The sequence below is a fragment of the Molothrus aeneus genome, chromosome 14, assembly GCF_037042795.1.
Source record: "Molothrus aeneus isolate 106 chromosome 14, BPBGC_Maene_1.0, whole genome shotgun sequence".
NCBI classification, from domain to species: Eukaryota; Metazoa; Chordata; class Aves; order Passeriformes; family Icteridae; genus Molothrus; species Molothrus aeneus.
Genome location: NC_089659.1, coordinates 12,718,692 through 12,738,076, shown reverse-complemented (window position 1 = coordinate 12,738,076; position 19,385 = coordinate 12,718,692). Strand labels below are relative to the sequence as shown.

General features: G+C 48.0%; 1 protein-coding gene across 1 annotated transcript in view; it reads left to right on the top strand.

Moving 5' to 3' along the window:
* GPC3 (glypican 3) overlaps positions 1-19,385 on the top strand; it is a 141,991-nt gene that overhangs the window by 108,028 nt on the left and 14,578 nt on the right. Inside the window, exon 7 of the mRNA XM_066559389.1 lies at positions 7,805-7,958. Coding sequence (XP_066415486.1) covers positions 7,805-7,958 — 154 coding nt within the window. The remainder of the gene's footprint in view (positions 1-7,804; positions 7,959-19,385) is intronic.

Below are 19,385 nucleotides of genomic sequence, written 5' to 3'. Positions count from 1 at the left end.
AAAAATACACCATTTGAGGAGTGCCTCTCCACTGGGAGCTTTTAGGGGAAAAGGAAGGCAGCTGGGGCAGGGGGTTGTGTTACAGAAAAAGAGGAATTAAAAAAACCTTCTAGCCCAGCTCTTAGTTGCTGTTTCCTACCTGGTGCCAAGGATGAGATGTTTGTCTCGCAGGCAGCCCTGCGGACATTGCTGACAGCCAGAGCCTGAGCCAAGAGAAACCTCCCAGCTGCTCCAACAGGCTGGGCTGGGCAGGAGGAGGCTGTGGGAAGCCCTGGCTGCTGCACCCCCTGCCTGGGTCACCTGTACAGACCCTGATCCCCTCTGCAGGACCATGGGGCAGTTACAGCAAATGGCTCGAGGTAGTGTGAGACCTGCACGTCCTTCCAGGTGCTCTTGCATCCAGGGCACCTTCCATCCAGGCCATCCCTGCTCAGATGTCTGAAGGAGGTGGTGGATGGTTCCACCTCTGCCTATTTTGTCTTGTTTCTTGTGCTCCTGCTTTGCTTGTTGTCTCATGTTTCATCTTCTGGTGACGTGCACTTTGGGCCTTCCTGAGTGGTGTTTGGAACGAAGAGCGGGGTTCTGCTCCAACAAAACTAAACAAAATATGGAAAATATGGATAATAGCAGTGATGGGTCCTGGCCCATGTAGGCTCCCACACCCCTCCTTCACTCAGCTGCCAATGCCCTGGGGGTGGCTGCTTGAGAGGTGGAGAAATTGTTCATTTCTAGTGATGCAGGTGTAGGAAGGGATCCTGAAGGGCCAGCAATAGTTAAGGCTTGGAAGGGCAAAACAGGAGAAGAGGCTGTAGTAGCCCAAAGAGGAAAGCAGCATTTCTCCAGCATTGGCATTGATGTAGGGCTCAGGGGATGAGGCAGAAGCAGACAGGGACTGCCCAGGACCCCATCAGGCTGGGCTGGACCCCTCTGCCCTGCTCGGCACCCACACTGTCCTTCCTGCTCCTTCCTACAGCTGCACAAAAACAAGCTGTAAATATCTGGGGTGGAAGGGGAAGGAACTGGATATAAGGTGAGTAAGCTGATTGTAAAGCCTGAGTAATCTCTTTTTCACATGTGCCTGGTGATGAATGAGCATTTGTTCAGGCCAGGGAAGTGACACCTCCCCTGCTTGGGGGACTGCAGACAGGAGCTGGTCCCTGTGCCTGCCACGGTGCCACTGGGGCTTTAACCTCCACAGGAGCATCCAGTCCTGGGTATCAGCCTGCCCTCACCAAACCAGAGCAATCCATAATGCCTTGGAAGCCCTTCTGCTTCCAAAAGGGATTTACTGTCCAGTGCAGACTCGTGTTAATTACTGCCAGCACTTAGGAGTCTTTATCTGTCTTCCTTTCCCCATAGGGATGTTGTCAGTTTGGATGGCTAATCTGGAATTAAGCTGATGATCCATAAAGTAGGGCCACCCTTTGGTCAATAATTCACTTCTCTCACCAGCTTCTTTGTGCTATCAGGAGAGTGACCAGGAAAACTGATTTACTGGCAGCCAAGAGCATCTCCTTTGGAGCTGTGAAGACAGTAAAGTGGGTCCTGCTGTGCTGGTAAACCCTGAGTGATGCATGGTAGGGATTTTTCCTCTTCCAGGTATTTTGAGTGCTAGAATTAAAGACTAAAACATTTTTATGGCTAAGGAGCCACAATATAAACTCAGAGCTCACAACTTTAGTCAGCCACCACCATGCACTGGTGCAGAGCCACACAGCAGGAGTGACTCAAGATCAGTGTCTGGGGAGGGGATTCAGGGCCATCCCTTGCTCATCCTGCTCAGAGCAGGCAGGAGGTACTGTCTGGGGCTTGTTCTGCTGAGTTCAGCTCCAGTAGCACAAAGCCTGTGATGTCTCAAAGGAGGCAGCACAGGGAAATGCAGGATTGGACTTTAGAGCAGCTGAGAAAATGGCCATGCCCAACTCATCATTTTTCCAAGCACTGAAAATTACTTTTCCATCTCCAAACTCTGCTTTCACTTTATTAACTTTTGGTTAGTGATCATTCTTTGTTCTGCTGAGCTTGAAGTAGGAGTTGAATGAGGAACAGGTTTCTTCTCTGCCATGTCTGTGCTGCCAAGGTGCAGCCAACTGGAAGGATCATAAGGAAACCACAATATAGATGTTCTCCTCCCAAAATGGGTTCTTCTGTCCATGGGCCAGCACTGTGATCAGAAGACCAGTGGTGCCTGCTGGTATGCACACACTCATGTATTCATTCTTGCTAGACAGAAGTATGGATCCTGGTTTTGCAGATATTTTTAAAATTTTAAATATCCTTATTTTCAAGTAGAGTTTGCTGCTTGGTACCAGGGAACACTGAGTTTTTCTGTAATATGTGTTGCATTTTGCTGCTGCCCAAGAGGGGGAAGGCTCTGTGGAGCTTGGAAAGAAGCAATGAAAAGAATTATGCTGTTGATGTTGCACTGGGTTTGTGTTGGTGCATGCTCCTGTGCCACCAAGGCGCCTCTCCACAGAGTGGATAAACCTAAGGGAGCTGGGAAATAGAAATGTGGTGTGGAGGGCACCAGCAATCTCAGGAGGGTTGGTTAAATAATAAAGCATTTGCTAATAAAAGAAAATTTTTTCCATGCTATTTCCAGGGCTAATAAGCAGAGGAAGTGGAGAGAATAGATTCTGCTGTTGCATGCTTGTGCACGATCAGGCCACCAAATTCAAAACACATGAGTTTTGAAAAAGTCCACAACTTCAGCCTTATAAAATGGGTTCCTTTCCCTGATTCTTGCCTGTGATCAGATAATGACCTTCGTAAGCAAAACAACCCCAGCTGTATTTCATAATGGGAATATACTTCTGTACATTGTAATGAGCTGTTAACAGGGAACAGTATCGTGTGAAAATCTGCACGTTTCCCATGATGCTGCCTTGATTCAAAAGCCACACATAAATTACTTGGTATTGCAGATTTCAAGGTCAGGATTGGCCACATAAGATCTAGTTTTTCACCCCCAAAACCCAATGTTTTTAGCAGGCTGGAATTTAAAATAGAAAAAGCTGATCTGTTGGGAATCTCAGGAGCTCTGAGAAGTACCTTGGTACCTGTGTCAGGTGCTTGAAAGTGTGTGGCTGGAGAGGGAGTGATGAAAGGGAAAATAACACCTTTGCTCCTCCAGAACTCCTCCTTAGGAGGCTCCTGAAGGAAGGCATCCTGAGCTTTGCAAGCAGTTGTGAGCTGGTGAAATTCACTGAGTTTTGGGAGGTTTCTAGCAGAGCCAGGAGCTGGTTTTCCCTGCTAGGATGAGTTCCCAGTGTTCCCTTCCTGATGCCAAGCAGCACACAGACACATGGCTGAAGCTCCAGAGTAATTTCTGCACTGAGGCACTTTTTCTGCTGGACGTGAATACTTGATTATTAAGCATATATTACAATTCTGAATATTATTTTAGCTGTAAGTTTAGTCTCCATCCTCTCCAGCTTTTTAGGTTTGATCATATTCCAGAGGCTTACTAAAAACATGCAAAGAATTTCAGCAAAACTCTCTGGAACACTTTTTGTTAAATTCTTTCAGTCATGCAAGCTAAATTAAATGACAGCTCTGTCCACCAAAAGATTACAAATATCAATCAGACTTCTCCCCTAAACTTATGAAGGAATTAAATGTTTTTCTAAAAGTCTTCTATTCCCCTTAATAATCTCTTTGGCTGTTCTCTTTACTTTACATGTTTTTGAAGTGTGTTGAAGGGGATGATTTCTGCCCTAAAGGAGCACAGTGCTTGTAGCTTGCTGACAGTATTTAATCTGAATTTGTGGGCACAATTTTGGGTATTGCTCAAATTGATATTTGCAATACTGCGGGCTTATTTCAAAAAGGAGAAAATAGCTATTAAACTGCAGTCCAAGAAACATGATGCTGAGCTCTTTTCAGAGATGGGAGATTAATGATAAAAAAGTATGTTGCAGCTCCAACTGTTTATGTTAAAATTGGAAAAATAGGACCAGGTGGGCTCAGTGGGCTGGTGGGATGGGGAGCTCTGAGTAAAGTGGTTGTAAAGAATGAGGAGTTAAAAAGATTTCAGCATACAGTGGCCTGTCCAAGACAAGCTGAGTCATTACCCCACATCACTGCATCTGTTTTTGTCTGGTCACTGCGCAGTTATGAATAATTGTGTAAATCACGTGGGATGCCCTGGGGAGCTTTCTTAGCAGGCAGGCTCAGCACACCGTTCCCATCTGCCTCGTGTTTTAAGCTGCAGGGAGACCACAACACCAGCCAGAGAGCCAAGATGGCCATGGAAACCAGATGGGACTGCCCCGTGTCCCTTGGAGTCCCTCCTGCCCACTCCCTGCCACTGCCCACCCAGAGGGTCATGGTGTGAGACTGTGTCCAGTTCTGGCCCCTCAGTCTGGGGAGGATGTTGAGATGCTTGAGCAGGTCCAGAGGAGGCAATGAGGCTGGAGAGGGGCTGGGAACACAAACCCTGTGAGGAACAACTGAGGGAGCTGGGGTTGTTCAGTCTGGAGAAAAGGAGTCTCAGAGGTGACCTTATCTCTCTACAGCTCCTGAAAGGTGCCTGTGCTCAGGTGGGGTTGGGCTCTTTCTCCAGGCAGCACTGACAGAACCAGAGGTCACCATCTCAAGCTGCACCAAGGGAAATACAGGTTGGATATTAGGAAAAGGTTTTTCACTCAAAGGGTGATAAAGTTCTGGAATGTTCTGCCTGGGGAGATGGTGGAGTCCCCATCCCTGGGTGTGTTTAACAAGGCCTGGATGTGGCACTGGGTGCCAGGGTTTAGTTGAGGGGTTGGGGCTGGGTTGGACTCTTTGTTCTTGAAGGTCTCTTCCAACCTGGTCATTCTGTGATTCTGTGAAAGGGATGAGGTTGGAAATAAAACTGGTGGACACCTGATCCATTAGAAGTTGTAGTGGGGAGCAGGGTGAGTTTGTTGCCATGGTGCTTGAGTGGATGGGGGAGGAAAGGCCCTTGGAGGTGTGGGGATGTTTGTGCCTGGCCTCCCACAAAGAGTGCTCCCCTTTCCATCAGCTACATTACAGTGTATTTTTGCCATCATGGTTTAACAGAGAAGAGCAGATATGGCAGTAAACTCTTACAGCTGGGTGAGTTGTGGTTAAGTTAAAGCTATCTCACTGTTACATACCACTTCAGTGATCACCAGACTCTGTATTTTCCTGCCTCTTACCATGGGCTTTAAACCACAGGACATGAATAAACTGTAATGTTAGGGTGCAGTCAGCTCTGCTTGCTATTTAAGGATGGGGAATCCATGTTCAGTACACCAAATATAATTTCATAAAGCATGCAAACCATCAGGGAGCTTGTGGAGTGGTTGATGAGTGGGACTAGGGCTGCTGCTCTGGATGAAGATGAGACATCCAAGAGCATTCCTGGGTCTGCATGTACCATTGGAGTGGAGTGGGATTTCCACCCCATGCCTGGTCTCCTGCTAACTCTTCCAGTAGGTTTTGTGTCATGGGCTCTATTTCTCCCAGAGGCAGCAGCAAAATTTAATTGAACCTCTCTGTAGTTATCAGCAGTTGGGGAGGGTGTGCCTGAGGATGGAGCTTTCCTCCTGGCAAAGGAAAGAGCAGTGTGGCAAAGGGATGTCACGTTCACTTGATCCAAAGTTGGGGCCCACGTGAGGTTTCTCAGAAAGTTCCTGTTTTATTGTGGCTACAAAGGCATAGAAATTGAGCTGCTAATTTATGGCATGCCAAGGAAAAAAGTAGTGCTACAAGAAATGCTCAGTTATTTTCATGTTTGAAAACACACAATTGAAAAATCCTGATTTTTTTCCCTTGCCCCCCACTGAGCTTATTAAATTTGAAAATATTCCAAAGCTTAATTCTCTCTGCCAGAAAGTTCCTCTGCTCTTTTGGGTAAGTCATGAAAGTTGGGCTGCTTAGTGGGGTTCTGTCTGGCTTGTTCTGTTCCTGGGATGTAGAGGAGTGAGGATCCCAGAGGGGGAGTGAGGGTCCCAGAGGGGGAGCGAGGATCCCAGAGGGGGAGCGAGGATCCCACAGGGGAATGAGGATCCTGCTGCTGAGCAGTCATGGCCCCTTCCAGCACGATGGGCTTGGGTTTTGGCAGTGGTGCACTGGGTTTGAACTGGTGTGTGTGCTAATTATTTAGCTGCTGTGCATGGCAGACCCTCATTCCAGCTCAGCTGAGGACTGCTGTTACTGGGGGCTTTGTTTGGAGGAGCAAAGTGCAAGTGATGGTGTCAAGGCTTGGCTGGTTGGCATGTTTGGTGCCTGGGTGGGATCCTCCCTGTGCTATCCCCTGCACTGCACTTGCCTTTTTGTTTGGGGTTTTTTTTGTTGGTTTTTTTTTTTTTTTTTTGTGGTTGCACCATATTCTGCGAGAAGCTTGTAAATGTCTAAACAAAGTCAAATTCCTGAAAAGTGAACTTAACCAGCCTGAGCCAAAGCCTGTTGGAGGCCATGGAAGCACTGAATCCCCTGAGTTTTGAGGAGATGAGCTGCTGCCTGCCATGGGTGCAGCCACCATGGTTCTCACACCAGGCAGAGTCTGGCACGTGCCAGGGAGAGCCTTGCCCCAGCTGGGGAACCCAAAGGGGTCTCACATGGAGCCATTTGTTTTTCATTACGTTATGCTCCTCTAATATAAACACTGAGGTATGTGGACATTGCTGTGGACAGGGCGAGCCAGATGCCGAAGGCATTCCTCCAAGGCTGTATAAACTTCAAGAGATAAATATTTTAGAAACTGTTTTCTGAGGCTAGCATAATCGTTTAAAAATATAACCTAGATTCCAGATATTAAAAAATGCCTTGCAAGGCATGCATATTGCTGCAAGAGATGGAACTAACCAAACCCCTGAAGCATGTGGAAAGCTCCCATTTTGCAATATCTTCTCTGTTACTTTATCCTTTTCATTTTTTTTTTCCTTAGCGCTGAGATTAAATTCAAGAAGCTTTTAACAGCAGAGTGGCAGTGATAGAAATTTTCAGCATATATTAACTAGCTGACTCACACTTTTTCAAAGGGGATCTGGGTTTATGATGGAGTAGCTGGCTGCTTTCAGCAACAGCAAAATCAGGAAAGTCAGTGAAGAGAGGAAGCTGATAGTTTACAATGTGTCTAATCCCTCTGTGTGCTGTGATGGGAGTGTGGGGAGCTCCCACCCATGTTTGGAAAATGGTCCTGACCCTGTGCTCAGGGGAGGCATTCAAGTCCTGTCTCAGGGATCTGCAAACTCTCACTGTTCCTTAGGACCCAGCCTTAAAGCATCCTTTAAAAGATGCTTTCATTGTGTCACTTGGCTACCCCAAAAACTTTCACTAGCATCCTCTGTGCTTTAAGAGTGAGAAATGAGATTTTTAGGTTATGTTTGTGGGGTCCATGCAGACCTGAGAGATCTGCCATTTCCTTTCATGTGTTACATCTAAAATGGGAGAGAGAGAGAGTCCCTGAAAGCAGTGAGATTCCCTGAACAGAGGCTCCTCTTGCTACTGTGTTTTCCCCTGTCTGGCCTAACTTTGGACACGTGTTTTGTAGCTGACCCCAGAGCTTTGGTGACATTGGGGTCTGGCAGGGCTCATGTGATTCTCACTGGGCAGAAGCCCAGAATGTGGTTTTGCCTCCTCCTTTTGTTTCTTGCACTGAAGTTTTTTGTGCAGCTTTGTCCATGAATGAGCCTGAGCTCCTCAGTTCTTTGGCACAGGGAATGCTGGGGTCCTGTCCCACTGTCCTGGCTCCACTGAGTCCTGTCCCCCTGTGTCCCCTGCTCCCCCAGCGAGTGAGGATGAGGCAGCAGGAGGGTGGGGGGAAGCAGTGACTGACTGTGCCCCTCTTGTCTTCCAGCTGCTCAGAGGGATGACTTTGCCCCGTCGAAAAGCTCCAGGAAAAGCCACAGAGGAGGAGGAGGAGAGCGGGGACTGCGATGATGAAGATGAGTGCGGCAGAGGCTCTGGGGATGGAGAGCTGAGAGTGAGGAACCAGCTCCGCTTCCTAGCAGGTGATGGGGATGTGGCACTGCCCCTCTGAGGGGTGAAGGTGATGGGGATGTGGCACTGCCCCTCTGTGGGGTGCAGGTGATGGGGATGTGGCACTGCCCCTCTGTGGGGAGCAGGTGATGGGGATGTGGCACTGCCCCTCTGAGGGGTGAAGGTGATGGGGATGTGGCACTGCCCCTCTGAGGGGTGAAGGTGATGGGGATGTGGCACTGCAGCTCTGTGGGGTGCAGGTGATGGGGATGTGGCACTGCCCCTCTGTAGGGTGCAGGTGATGGGGATGTGGCACTGCCCCTCTGTGGGGTGCAGGATTTGGGGATGTGGCACTGCAGCTCTGTGGGGAGCAGGTGATGGGGATGTGGCACTGCCCCTCTGTGGGGTGCAGGTGATGGGGATGTGGCACTGCCCCTCTGTGGGGTGCAGGATTTGGGGATGTGGCACTGCAGCTCTGTGGGGAGCAGGTGATGGGGATGTGGCACTGCAGCTCTGTGGGGTGCAGGATTTGGGGATGTGGCACTGCCCCTCTGAGGGGTGAAGGTGTTGGGGATGTGGCACTGCCCCTCTGTGGGGTGCAGGTGATGGGGATGTGGCACTGCCCCTCTGTGGGGCACAGGATTTGGAGATGGTGTGGGGAGCTGCTCCTGGGGCCTGCTCAGGTGCACCCACTGCAGGCACCCCCAGTGCCCTGGCCCAGAGCTGCAGACACCCCGAATTGTCCTGGCTGGCCCTAGTGCCGGTCCAGGCAGCAGCTGGAGAAGAAATACCTCTGCTTTTGCAGGCTGGTTCTGTAGGGGTTTATTGAGTGCAGCCCACTGGAGAGGATTTGAGGCAAGGTGAAAATCTGATGTAGGTCTCAGGTCACCCTCTTCTCTCCTTCCCAGAGCTGCCTGCAATCCTGAGATTGGAGATGAGCTTCTCATCTTCCTGGAGGGCACCAGAGAGTCAGGAAGGCTTGTTTGACTGCAGCAAATGATGGTTATTTATGATGGTTATTTATGACTTTTTGCACGTACCTCAGGCTCCTTTTGCAGAAGTGATTTAGGTACTTGGAAGCCTAAAAATTGCTTTGCTCACCAGTGTGAGTCATGTCCTTGGTTCCTCTGAAAGCAGCCCTGAGGCACTGCTGCTGTTATTAATGAGGCAGCCCCTGGTCACCCATTGGGAGGAGAAGGCAAAGGACCAGTGGTGACCTGGGCACTCACTCGTGCTGCTGGTGTGAGCCTTCTCCTCGGCCCTCTGAGCTCTGTGGAGCTCAGCAGCATCTCCTGGTTTGTTTTTGTGAGCAAGCCCAGGCTGTTGGAGGCTGTGTCCAGCAGGGATGAGCAGTGCTGGGTGCTGCTCTGTGGGCTGGAGGCTTGGCCCGCTTGGTGCTGGTTCCAGTGCTACATGGTGCTCTTTGAGAGACCAGACAACTGAACCTGGATAAAATCAGCTTTGCAGCTTTGAAGTTTAAAAGGCAAATTTGGGCTCCTAAATGAAGCACAGATGTTTATAAATTCCCTCCCATTGGTCTGGGATAATTAAAATATCCTTAATGAAGTGAGAGCTGAAATATTAAATGCCAGTCTCGTATCAAAGATTATTGGCATATTATGTAAAATGCATAAAATACATATATTCAGATATTAAGTAAGGGAAAGAAAAGACTTTTCAAGTCCTCCACTCCAAGTCTGAAAGAGAAACACAGAATTTTGAGAGGGCTAAAACACACTTAATTTCATCCAAGAACTAAATAATAAAGTTTATGTTAAAGAAACACAGGTGATTCACAGTGTCCTGTGCTGAGAGCAGAGATATGTGTTTCATTTTCCATGATCTTTGTGTCACACCTTGATGTTATTTTTAATGTGGTTCTAATTTCCTTTTAAAGCCTTCCCCACACTATCAGCAGTGATCTCTGAAGCTGGATATGTGATCCTTTCTGCCTCTGGTTTAATCACTGCATTGATCTCCCTGGTAACTTGCCTCTCTTGTCACTGTGGTACAGAACATGCAGCAGGAGAGGAGGACTTGTCCTGTTTGCTGCTGCCTTTGCTGTGGGATGGGCAAACATTAACTTTAGAGCAGTTGTGTCTCTCTGGGGCATGGGGTTCCTGGCAGGTAAAATCTTACAGGTTGCTGAGAGTGTGGAGTTTGTCCAGCAGGGCTTTAAGGCCCTGACTGAGCTCAGAGAGCGTGAGCTGTGATGTCAGGGAGGCTTTCTTCCTTGCTTGCCCATGCCATGTGCTCTTTTTTTGTGTTTTGCTTTAGAGCAGAGAGGTGAAGCTCATATGACAGTGACAGAATCCTATTTGCTTGGTATTGGATATAAACTGTGGCTCTGTTCAAGTTTTATGTTGGAAACCAGCCCAGGAAAAGTTGCTGATGGTGTGGAAATACTAATTTTCAACATTTTTGAGAATGAGATTTCTTTTTACTTTGAAAGGGTATTTTTCAATTAATTTTTTTTCCATCATATCACATGTACATAGCAAGAAATAAAAGGGACCAGAAACCATTCCACATTCCGCCCCCCCCCCCCCCCAGACTTCCACAAATTCTAAATTTTAGGGTAGCATGCCCATTTGAAACGATGCCAAGCTTCGAAATCTGGAAATAGTTTAAATAGTTTACAAAATGAACTTTTACATTTAATGTGGCTTTATCTCGGGGATGGGAGTGGCTGGGGTTGTGTTGCTGAGCAGGGGTTTCATCAGGATGTTCTGCAGTGTTGGGGCAGGAACATGGATGGCAGGCTGTGCTGCAGTGCAGTGCTCAAACCCAGAGCCCCACCTGAGCATGTTTGAGTCCCCCTGCTGACCCTGAGGGCTGGGGGCACAGTTTGGGGCTTTCCCCTCCTTTTCTCAGGTGCTTTGTTCAGCTTGAGCAGGTTGGCAGTGGAGAACTCCTCCCTTCAAAGGGTTTCCCAAGCCTTGCAGAGGGACTTGGTGATGCCTTGAGGAGGAGGAGAGATGAGTGTCCTGGGCTGGCACCGATTTTGGCTGTTGGTTGAGTGAAGACATGGGCAGATTTTGCCACCTCTGAGGTCCTTGCATCTCCAGTGGGATTTTCTCCTGCTCCCTGGTGTGGGTCCTGCCAGCTAACTGCAAACATCTGCTGGGCACTGGCCTCACCAAGATGTCCCCTCAGAAAGTCTCGAAAATAAGGAGATAAAAAAAGAGCAAAAGAGGGGGGAAAAAAAGTCAGTCTAAAATACAGACTAGTTTTGATTTATCGCCTGTTGTATAAAATGTAACCTTTGTTTCCTATTTATAATGAGCCTGTAGTAACTGGACAGTCAACCTAAACTTTAACGATTTAAACATACTTGTAAACTGTCAAGTCAGAAGTTTGTGAGTGACTATAAACATATGTTGGTGAGCCCTATATGCTAATAAATTCATTATTATGTTGCCCCAGTGGGAAACACAGAGATGGCAGGCTTTTTTTCATGATAGGTCTTTTATTGTTTGTCACATCTGCAACACATTAAGGGTTTTGAAGGCAGATGATGTTTACAATAAGGGGGAGGGCTGAAAACCTCCCAGCTCAGAGAAAGAGTGCATCCTGTTTGTCAATGGAGTACCCACGGAGCCGGCACCCTGGCCATGCAGCTCTAAAAATAGAGCTCTGTACTTATATTTATGCCACTCCAATGGCAAAGCATGTCTGCCAATGAATTATAGCATTTCCCCCCAAATTATGAGTCAGTGCAAATGTCTTCCAGGCTGTGTGATGCAGACATGTGCTCTCAGCCTGCTGGGATCAGCCATCCTGCACCAACAGGCACCCAAAGGAAAGGAGCCCAGGGTGGTTGGTGCTTTGCTGATGCTCCAGCCAGCCACTAATGAGCTCACCTGGGGGTGTGCTCACTCCAGATGCCACTTGGAACCAAAGAGGTTGTTCCCAGTGAGCCTGAAATTAAAATATGGATGCTGGACAGGCTCCTGTGCCAGATGTGAGCTTTATTAAATGCTGGTGGAGAGGAGGTGCAGGCGTTCCAGGGGCTGTGCAAAGGTGGTTTGGTCCAGCTCAGCTGTGCCCCTGGGCTTCTCACAAGCTTTGCTGGGAGGAAAATATCTGTTTTAGTAGCTGAAGCACCCCGAGAACATTCTGAACAATCCAGCAACTTAGGGAAGGGGTTGGGAGTTTGAGGGGAAGATTTACTCTTCCAAAATATCTGTGTTAGGCAGCAACAAAAGTTGTCTTGGGAACAGATGGATTTGGCAGAATTAAGTAGAAATAGTTTGTCCTGGGAAGGGAAGTTGGCCTCATCCCATGAGATATGTAAGGATAGATGTGTGCAATAAAAATATATAAAGATGGCTCTGCAAGTTTGTGTGTGTAAAACAGCTCCCCTGCCTGGCTGCTCCTGCTGCAATAACCTGCAGTGAGTTTTGCTCTCAGCTGTCCCTTGGCTATTTCTAAGCCCCCAAGGAAGCCCCAAGTTCTCCTGTGCCCTGCCCATTTGCTGCCAGACCCTTTGTGGGTTTCCTGCACTTCATGCCATACCTGGCTGCTTTTTGAAGAATCAGCACAGTCTCCCCCTTCACCTACCCAGATCTGTAACTCTTTAGTGACTTCTAGTTTACTTTGCCACTGATTTATCCTTGTGGCAGGGTTTTTTTTTCTGAGTACTACTCTCATCATCAAATTGCAGCCTTGAATATTGCCTCTGAGCTGGCCAGGTGGGGTGTCTTCCCAGGTGGAAAGGCTGTTTGTTGGCAGCCCCTTTTTCCATGTTACAAACGTGGAGTTGCTTCCAAATGGGAATTTGGGGTGCACATCACAGGCAGGGGAGGTCTGTGTGTGTGTGGTGGCTGTGCCCTGTGTGGCACAGGGTGGGATCCCTGTGTTTCTGTCTTGCACCACGTTTTTGGAGCTGTTCTGAAACTCTGTGAGTTGCAACTTCCATCCTGTTCTGCTCTCAAACAGCTCCCAATGCCCAGAAAAGCATTCCATGTCTTAGAAATCTCAGTGCTGAAATGTTCCTACAGCTCAGCCTTTGGTGACCTTCCTCCCTTCCCCCTGGCCTCTCCAGGCTTTATTTCAGGAGGGTGCCATCAATCCAAGCTCCTTCCCTCGGGCTGCTCATTTTGGGATCACGCATGCACCAGGGGGTTTCCCTGTCCAGGTGGAGGCTGTGAATGGCAGAGGGGGAGGCCAGACAAGGTCACTTTGGCTGCTGCCCTCCTGGTTTCTGCTGCTCATTTCTGTGGGAAAAGTTCCTTAGGAATGAGCATTTGTGCTGGAACAGGGGATGCTCCCAACCTGGGAATAGCAATCAGAGTCTGCCCAGGCTCACTCCATGTGTGTGCTGGGAGACAGATGAACACCAGTTAAAATATTTACAAGATGATGCATTCCCATCCTTTATGGGAATAAAGAGCAGTGATCCCTGCTCTGGCAGTGCCTCCAGGGTGCCCCTATCCCAGCACCTGTGGCTGCTGCTCTGCTCCATTGACTGTTCATCCCTCTGCTGAGCCAGGCATTCTCAAACCCCCAAATGACTTCTAAAACACTCCTGCCACAGGTGGGAGACATCCCCATCTGTGTGAGTGTTGCTGACAGTGCAGGGCCACGTGGCTCTTGTCCCATCCTGATGAACAGCCTGCAGCCTTGGATGGCCCTAGTGACAAATATCCTGTGTGCAGTACCAATATTTACTGTGTGTGCCTCAGCAGGGCCGGCCTGAGATGGGTTGGATTGACACAGCATCCTTCCCATGGGCATTTCTATCTGCTAAAAGCTTTAGGGCTTCTAACTACCATTTTAGTGGCAGAAAATTACTTTTTTTTTTCTCTCCAAAGAGAGTGAATGCTTGACTGAAGCAAGGATAGCAGAAACATGCTGTTTTACAAGGCATTCATCCTGTCCCAGGGTGAAAAAATGACAAGGCCAAATATCAGCTAGATTATCCTGATGGAAGAGCTGGAATTGTACAGACTGAAACAGTGCAATAGTCTGATTATTGCTGTTCTATTTCAAATGTTTGTGTTTATTGAGCTTTTCTTTTAATGAAGGTCTGGTTGAAAGTCAAGAATTCATCATCATTGTCTAAATAAAACCTAAAAGATGGAGAGGGAGTCACATGTAGCAGTTGACTGACCCTCTAATTGAGTGGCAAGTTCATTAATTTACTTCTGACGTCAGCAAAAAATGATTTTTTTTTTATTGACAGACTGAGAAAATTATTGGTGGTGTTTGGAGGAGGACTTGTTCATAGCATCCTTCAGCTGGCTGTGCTGCTGTGACTCTTGCAGGCCTCACACTGTACACAGTGTGTACATTTGGAAGGGTTCTTGTGACCTCTGTGCCCTGAGTTCCTCCACAGAAACACTAATTCCATAACTGAAGAAGTAGAAAGTCATCATCAGAATTTGTGCTTTGAGAAAAGCTACATATATGCAAAAACCATCTATGGAATCAGCAAGTAAATCCACTGGGCATATTATCCCATTGTTCTAGCTTTTTTGTTTGTTTCAATTTCACTTCAATTTTTAATTGTTTTTTAACTTTTTTCAGTGTTGTGCTTACAGACCCAAGTCCATCTGAGCAATTTGTATCTGGTATTTTTTTAGGACTTCCTCTGTCTTGGTCCATTCTGACCCAAAGCAAAGAATGATGCACCATATTTTAAAGAGCTGAATCAGAGGAGGGAATATTCATAAATCACATGATGCATCACATTCCCAGTGTGAGCTGGTCTGAATCCTTCTTTGGGAAGGTCTGGCTGGTCTGTGGGCTCAGTGTGGGGTGACTGGTGAGGCTGGAGAGCTGGAAATTCACTAAAGGTCAGATGAGACGGTGCCTCTGCTGTAACACAAAAATGTGCCAAGGTCTTTGGGAGCCTGGGACTGCTCATCACTCCCAGATGTTTATAATGCCAGTCTGCTGGCAAAGGGCTCACCCTCTAGTTAGGCTGCAAGTTTGAATAACAGCTTGTACTGTGCCAGGGTGTCTGAGGAGATACTTTTCAACAGTGTAATTTGGGAGCTAATGTTTCTTTAAATTGTTACTGAGTGCAGCATCTTACATGACTGAACACCTCAAAACAATTTCAAGTATGCAAAAATGTGCCCAGTTGCAGTAGTGATGGCCATATTTATCCTTAAAGGGTGATGAATCTGTTTTTTGTGGCTGAAAAGACATGAATTCTGATGAAGTTGGGAAACACAATTCCTGACTTGGATGCAGCCTTGCTTTTTGGTTTGGTGGTTTTTGGTTTTTTTTTCCTTTTTGCTGTTTTTCCTTGTGGAGAGGCAAAATAATTTAGCTGGTTTTCTTTTTAAGGGACAACAATAAAGGTATATTTCAGACAGAAGCAGATCAGGTGCTACTTGCTAAAGGCTCAACAAGATAACCTTACACTGATAGTCAGGGCTCTGTATCTGCACATTTTGTTGTACAAAGAGAGGTTTGTCTGAGAGCCTGATAACAATATAACATGTTGATTGACTTTTCACATAGGAGAGGGTGTCCCTTTCATGAGCGGCTTGGCTCTTGCTAATGCCTCACTGCAGGTAAGCTGATAAGAGAGATTATGGGATGTAATAAATGAGGCTGCTGGGCACAGTTGTTGTGGGAGAGGGCTCTGGCCCTGGAGTGGGCCCCAGCTGTCCTGGCTGATGTGTGTGCCCAGCACTTGTGTCAGAGTGCCAGCACTCAGCCTTCAGACATCACAGGATGCCCTGTGGGCACGGGGCTGGGCCCTCCCTCTCCCAGAAAATGTCCTCAAGGCCAGCTTGGATGGAGTCTGAGCAGCCTGCTGCAGTGGAAGGTCCCTGCTCATGGCAAGTGTGGTGGAACTAGATCATCCTTAAGGTCCCTTTCAATGACAAAAGAAGACAAGAACCAAGGACTATAAAACACATCTGCCCAAGAAGTGTCCTGGGGAGATGCAGCTGTGTCCATGAATGTTGGGCCAGGTGTCCTTGTCTCATTGAAAGTGCTTAGGAGGAGGGCCTGGTGTCTCAGCTGTGGCTGCTGCCCTGCTGTCCATCCTCTTGCCCTGAAGATGTCCAGGAGAGCAGATGCTGTGTCAGGTGGATCATGGAAACCCTCACTGGAAACATTTTGGGTACAACTTTCAGAGCACTTTTTGAGCCCTATGTGGAACAAGATGGGGAATGCTCAAATTCTCCAGGCTGCCTTAAAAAGCCTGACCTCTTGGTTCCCCTCCTCAAATTTGAACAAATGTGTTTGTTTTTGTGCAGGTGGTTATTGTGGCCATGACCTGGCAGTGTGAGTTGTAGCATCACATTGTTGTGTGAGCAGCCAGGAGCTCTGGGGAGCTGGAGTTGGCTTAGATGTGGTTGAGTGAGAGTCTGCATGGCAGCATCTCCCTGCCTGCATCCAACAGGTCCCTACATGCTGCAGACAGCAGCACTGCACTCTGAAAATTAGTTTTTGCCTCTTTCCATAAATATAAATGTACATGTCTATGAAATAATCAAGCCTGATTAAATGTAGCTCTGAGCTGAATATCTGGAAGATGTTGGGATCTGGATGTAACCTGGATGGAGGAAGAGGCATTACTTGAGATGAGGTTTTTAAAATTAAATCAGTGGACAGCCCATGCTGGACTTGTGCACAGACCTGGCCACAGAGCCTGTTGCTGGTTGCTGTTGGTCCCCAGAAGAAAGAAACACAGACCTGCCCAGAAGGCAGCCTCTTTTTTAGTCCTTGCCAAAAAGGTATTGGAAAGGGGAATAAGGATGCTTCTCTAGAGAAACCTCCTAGGATCCTGGTCTTTTAATCCTCATTTCTGTCTCTCTTCTCACCCCTTGCTTTGCAAGTGAAAATAGTATGAATTTGGGTCTGGCCTGCAAATCACTCATCAGTGGGTGCATTACCAGGACAGGATCAATTACTGAGTCAACACTGCTCCGTGTGCTCCAGGAGCAGGGGATCCATCATGTGTCAGGCAGGAGCTCTCCTCGGCTGGTGTGCATTATCCTGAGCTGTGCACGCACATCTGCTGGGGCTGACACCAGCAGTAACATGAACTGAACCAGGTGTGTTTGCCTGAGCAGGGCTCCCCTGATTCCCAGGTGTATCTGCAGCAGATCCTGACCCCTGGTGCTGGGATGGATGAGCTGTGAGCTGGAGGAGGGTTGTCCCCCTTCCCACGGACCTGCCACCTCCTGTGCTCTGCCTTCCCCTGCATTCCTGCCCTGGGGCTCTCACAGCTCCACGCAGGGCCCAGATGGGTTTCTGCCCCTGCAACAAATTTCAGGCAACCAAGTGGTTCTGGAGTCTGCTGGCTTTGCCAGCTTTTCTGGGGCATCTTCCCGGGGGCAACAGTGCCTTGGCTTCAAAATTGAATCTCCCCTCATGTTGCTTTTAGGGCAAGCCAGAAACTTTCTGATGGGAGACTTTGTGTTGCAAATTGCCTCTGCTGGAACTGGGAGGCAGTGAAGCTTGCTGGAGCTTTGGATGGGATTTTCTTGTTTTGGAATGAACTGAAACATCTTTCTGTGCCCTTGCAGTAGGGAAGTGAAGCAGCAGCAGCAGCCTGAAGCACAAGGTAATGCTGTCTGCTTTCACTCCACAGCAGCTTCTTGTCTCAAAGTCTGCTTGAAATTACATTTTTAATTATACCAGAGGGGAAAAAAAACCCCAAACCCAAATGAATTGATTGACTTTGTTGGAATGGTATGTCAGTTTGCCTTTTTAAAATTTTGTAAATTTAAACAACAAAAAATTTGGACACGTTTTGCTTTTGTTCTGCTTTGGAGCAGTAGCACATTCCCCCTCTTTTATGGGAATGGAAATCTGGCATGTTGACCAGCTTCTGTTGTTTCAGAAAGTGTCTTCAATGGTATTTGGGGCTCTCAATGACATCTTGCTGTCTGTTCCTGCTTTTCATTTGCTCTTTGCTTCCCGTGGGACCTGGGACGATGCTCTGCCCTCCCCTCCTGCAGGAGCCTGGGGCTGTGCCCAGAGCTGGAATGCAAACCCAGCAGCACCTTCCCTTCCCCACACCTTCCTTCTTGGAAGGTGTGTCCCTGTTTCTGTGGATCCCATCTCCAGGCAGGTGGGAGCTGCTGCCTTGGGCTGGCTCTTTGCTGGGTGCAGAGGGACCCTGTGCAGCACTGAGTGCTCATGGTGCTGCTGCATCCCTTGGTGGTTCTGTGATGTGTAGGGATGGGTGGTTTGCACTGGCAGGTACTGCTGGCTGCTGAGCATCAGGTTTGGCAGCTGGACAGATTGCCAGGGCATCTGTCACTGCCTCAGTCCAGTGCAGGAGTCCCAGCAGGATTTCTAAAATGTAAATTATAACTGCAATGTGAGACACATCTTTTTGCTTTGCTGTTTTTTTCCTCCCTCCTTCCTGTTTGAATTCAGTATCTTGAGTCTAAAAAATTGCTGGACTCTAAGCTATTTTGCTTGTGTTTCATGGATACTGGAGACACTTCCTGCACAGGGAGGCAGACATCTGCTCCAGCCTGTTTTTGGAGTTTTTTGTGTCAGACAGCCTGCAGTTGGCAGGTGGGAGCCAGTGGTTATTATCAGAATCTGAGTAATATCCTCTGTCTCCTTGATATCTCTCTACCGGCTGCTCTGCAGCTTTGGTATGTTTGCTTGTCCTCTTCTGGTTCTCTGTAGATCATTCCAGTAAAAAGTAAATAAAAAAAAGGCTGTGTGCTCCCCAAAGTCATCACAGAACACAGTCTGCAGTATCTCTTCTCTTGTCCACATAAATCACTGCTAAGGCATGTGCAGGGAACGTGAAGGAATGCATTTATACCCAAAACGCTCCCCTCTCCCCTTCCCTGTGGAAGCAAACTCCCCCCTTTTGCTCCAGTGCCTATTCTTAGGGAGCATCTGATGCACCATCACCTCCTGTGTCCCTTCCTGACTCCTGTAGCTTTATTTGGGCTTTGGTGCCAGTCAGGAAGCTTTGCCCTGCACAGTTGGAGTCTGGCAGCTCTTGTGGGGATGCTGGTTTGGATTTGCCCTTCCCACCCCTCCTTGGCTTTATTTACCCCAGAATCATCAGGGATGCTCCCCAGCCACTGCAGTACCAGAGCTGAATGTTTTTCCTGGGCCTCAGACCAGTCCCCCAGCTCTGCTGACCTTCTTGTTTGCAGTGGATAAATACCAGCTGGTGGGTCAGGTTTTGATCTTGGAGGTTCAGCTGACGTCTTTCCCTCTCTTTGGCTTCTCTTGGTGTTTTTTGTGGCAGCCCTGAGCAGCTGCAGGCAGCAGAGATGGTGCAGCACCATGGGCAGAGTGGGTCTGGTGCAGCCTGGGGTTCCCAGCTATAAATAATTCCTCTGAACTTGGCCCTCAGGTGCCTCTGGGCTTCAGCACAGCCTCAGTCTCTTGTTCATACTCTCTGGTCTGCTGGGCCAGACACCTAATATTATTAGCAGACACTAAATAGGTCTCTCTTATTTAGTGGCCCTAATTTATTAAATCAGGCAGAAGAGCTCTGGGAAGAGGAG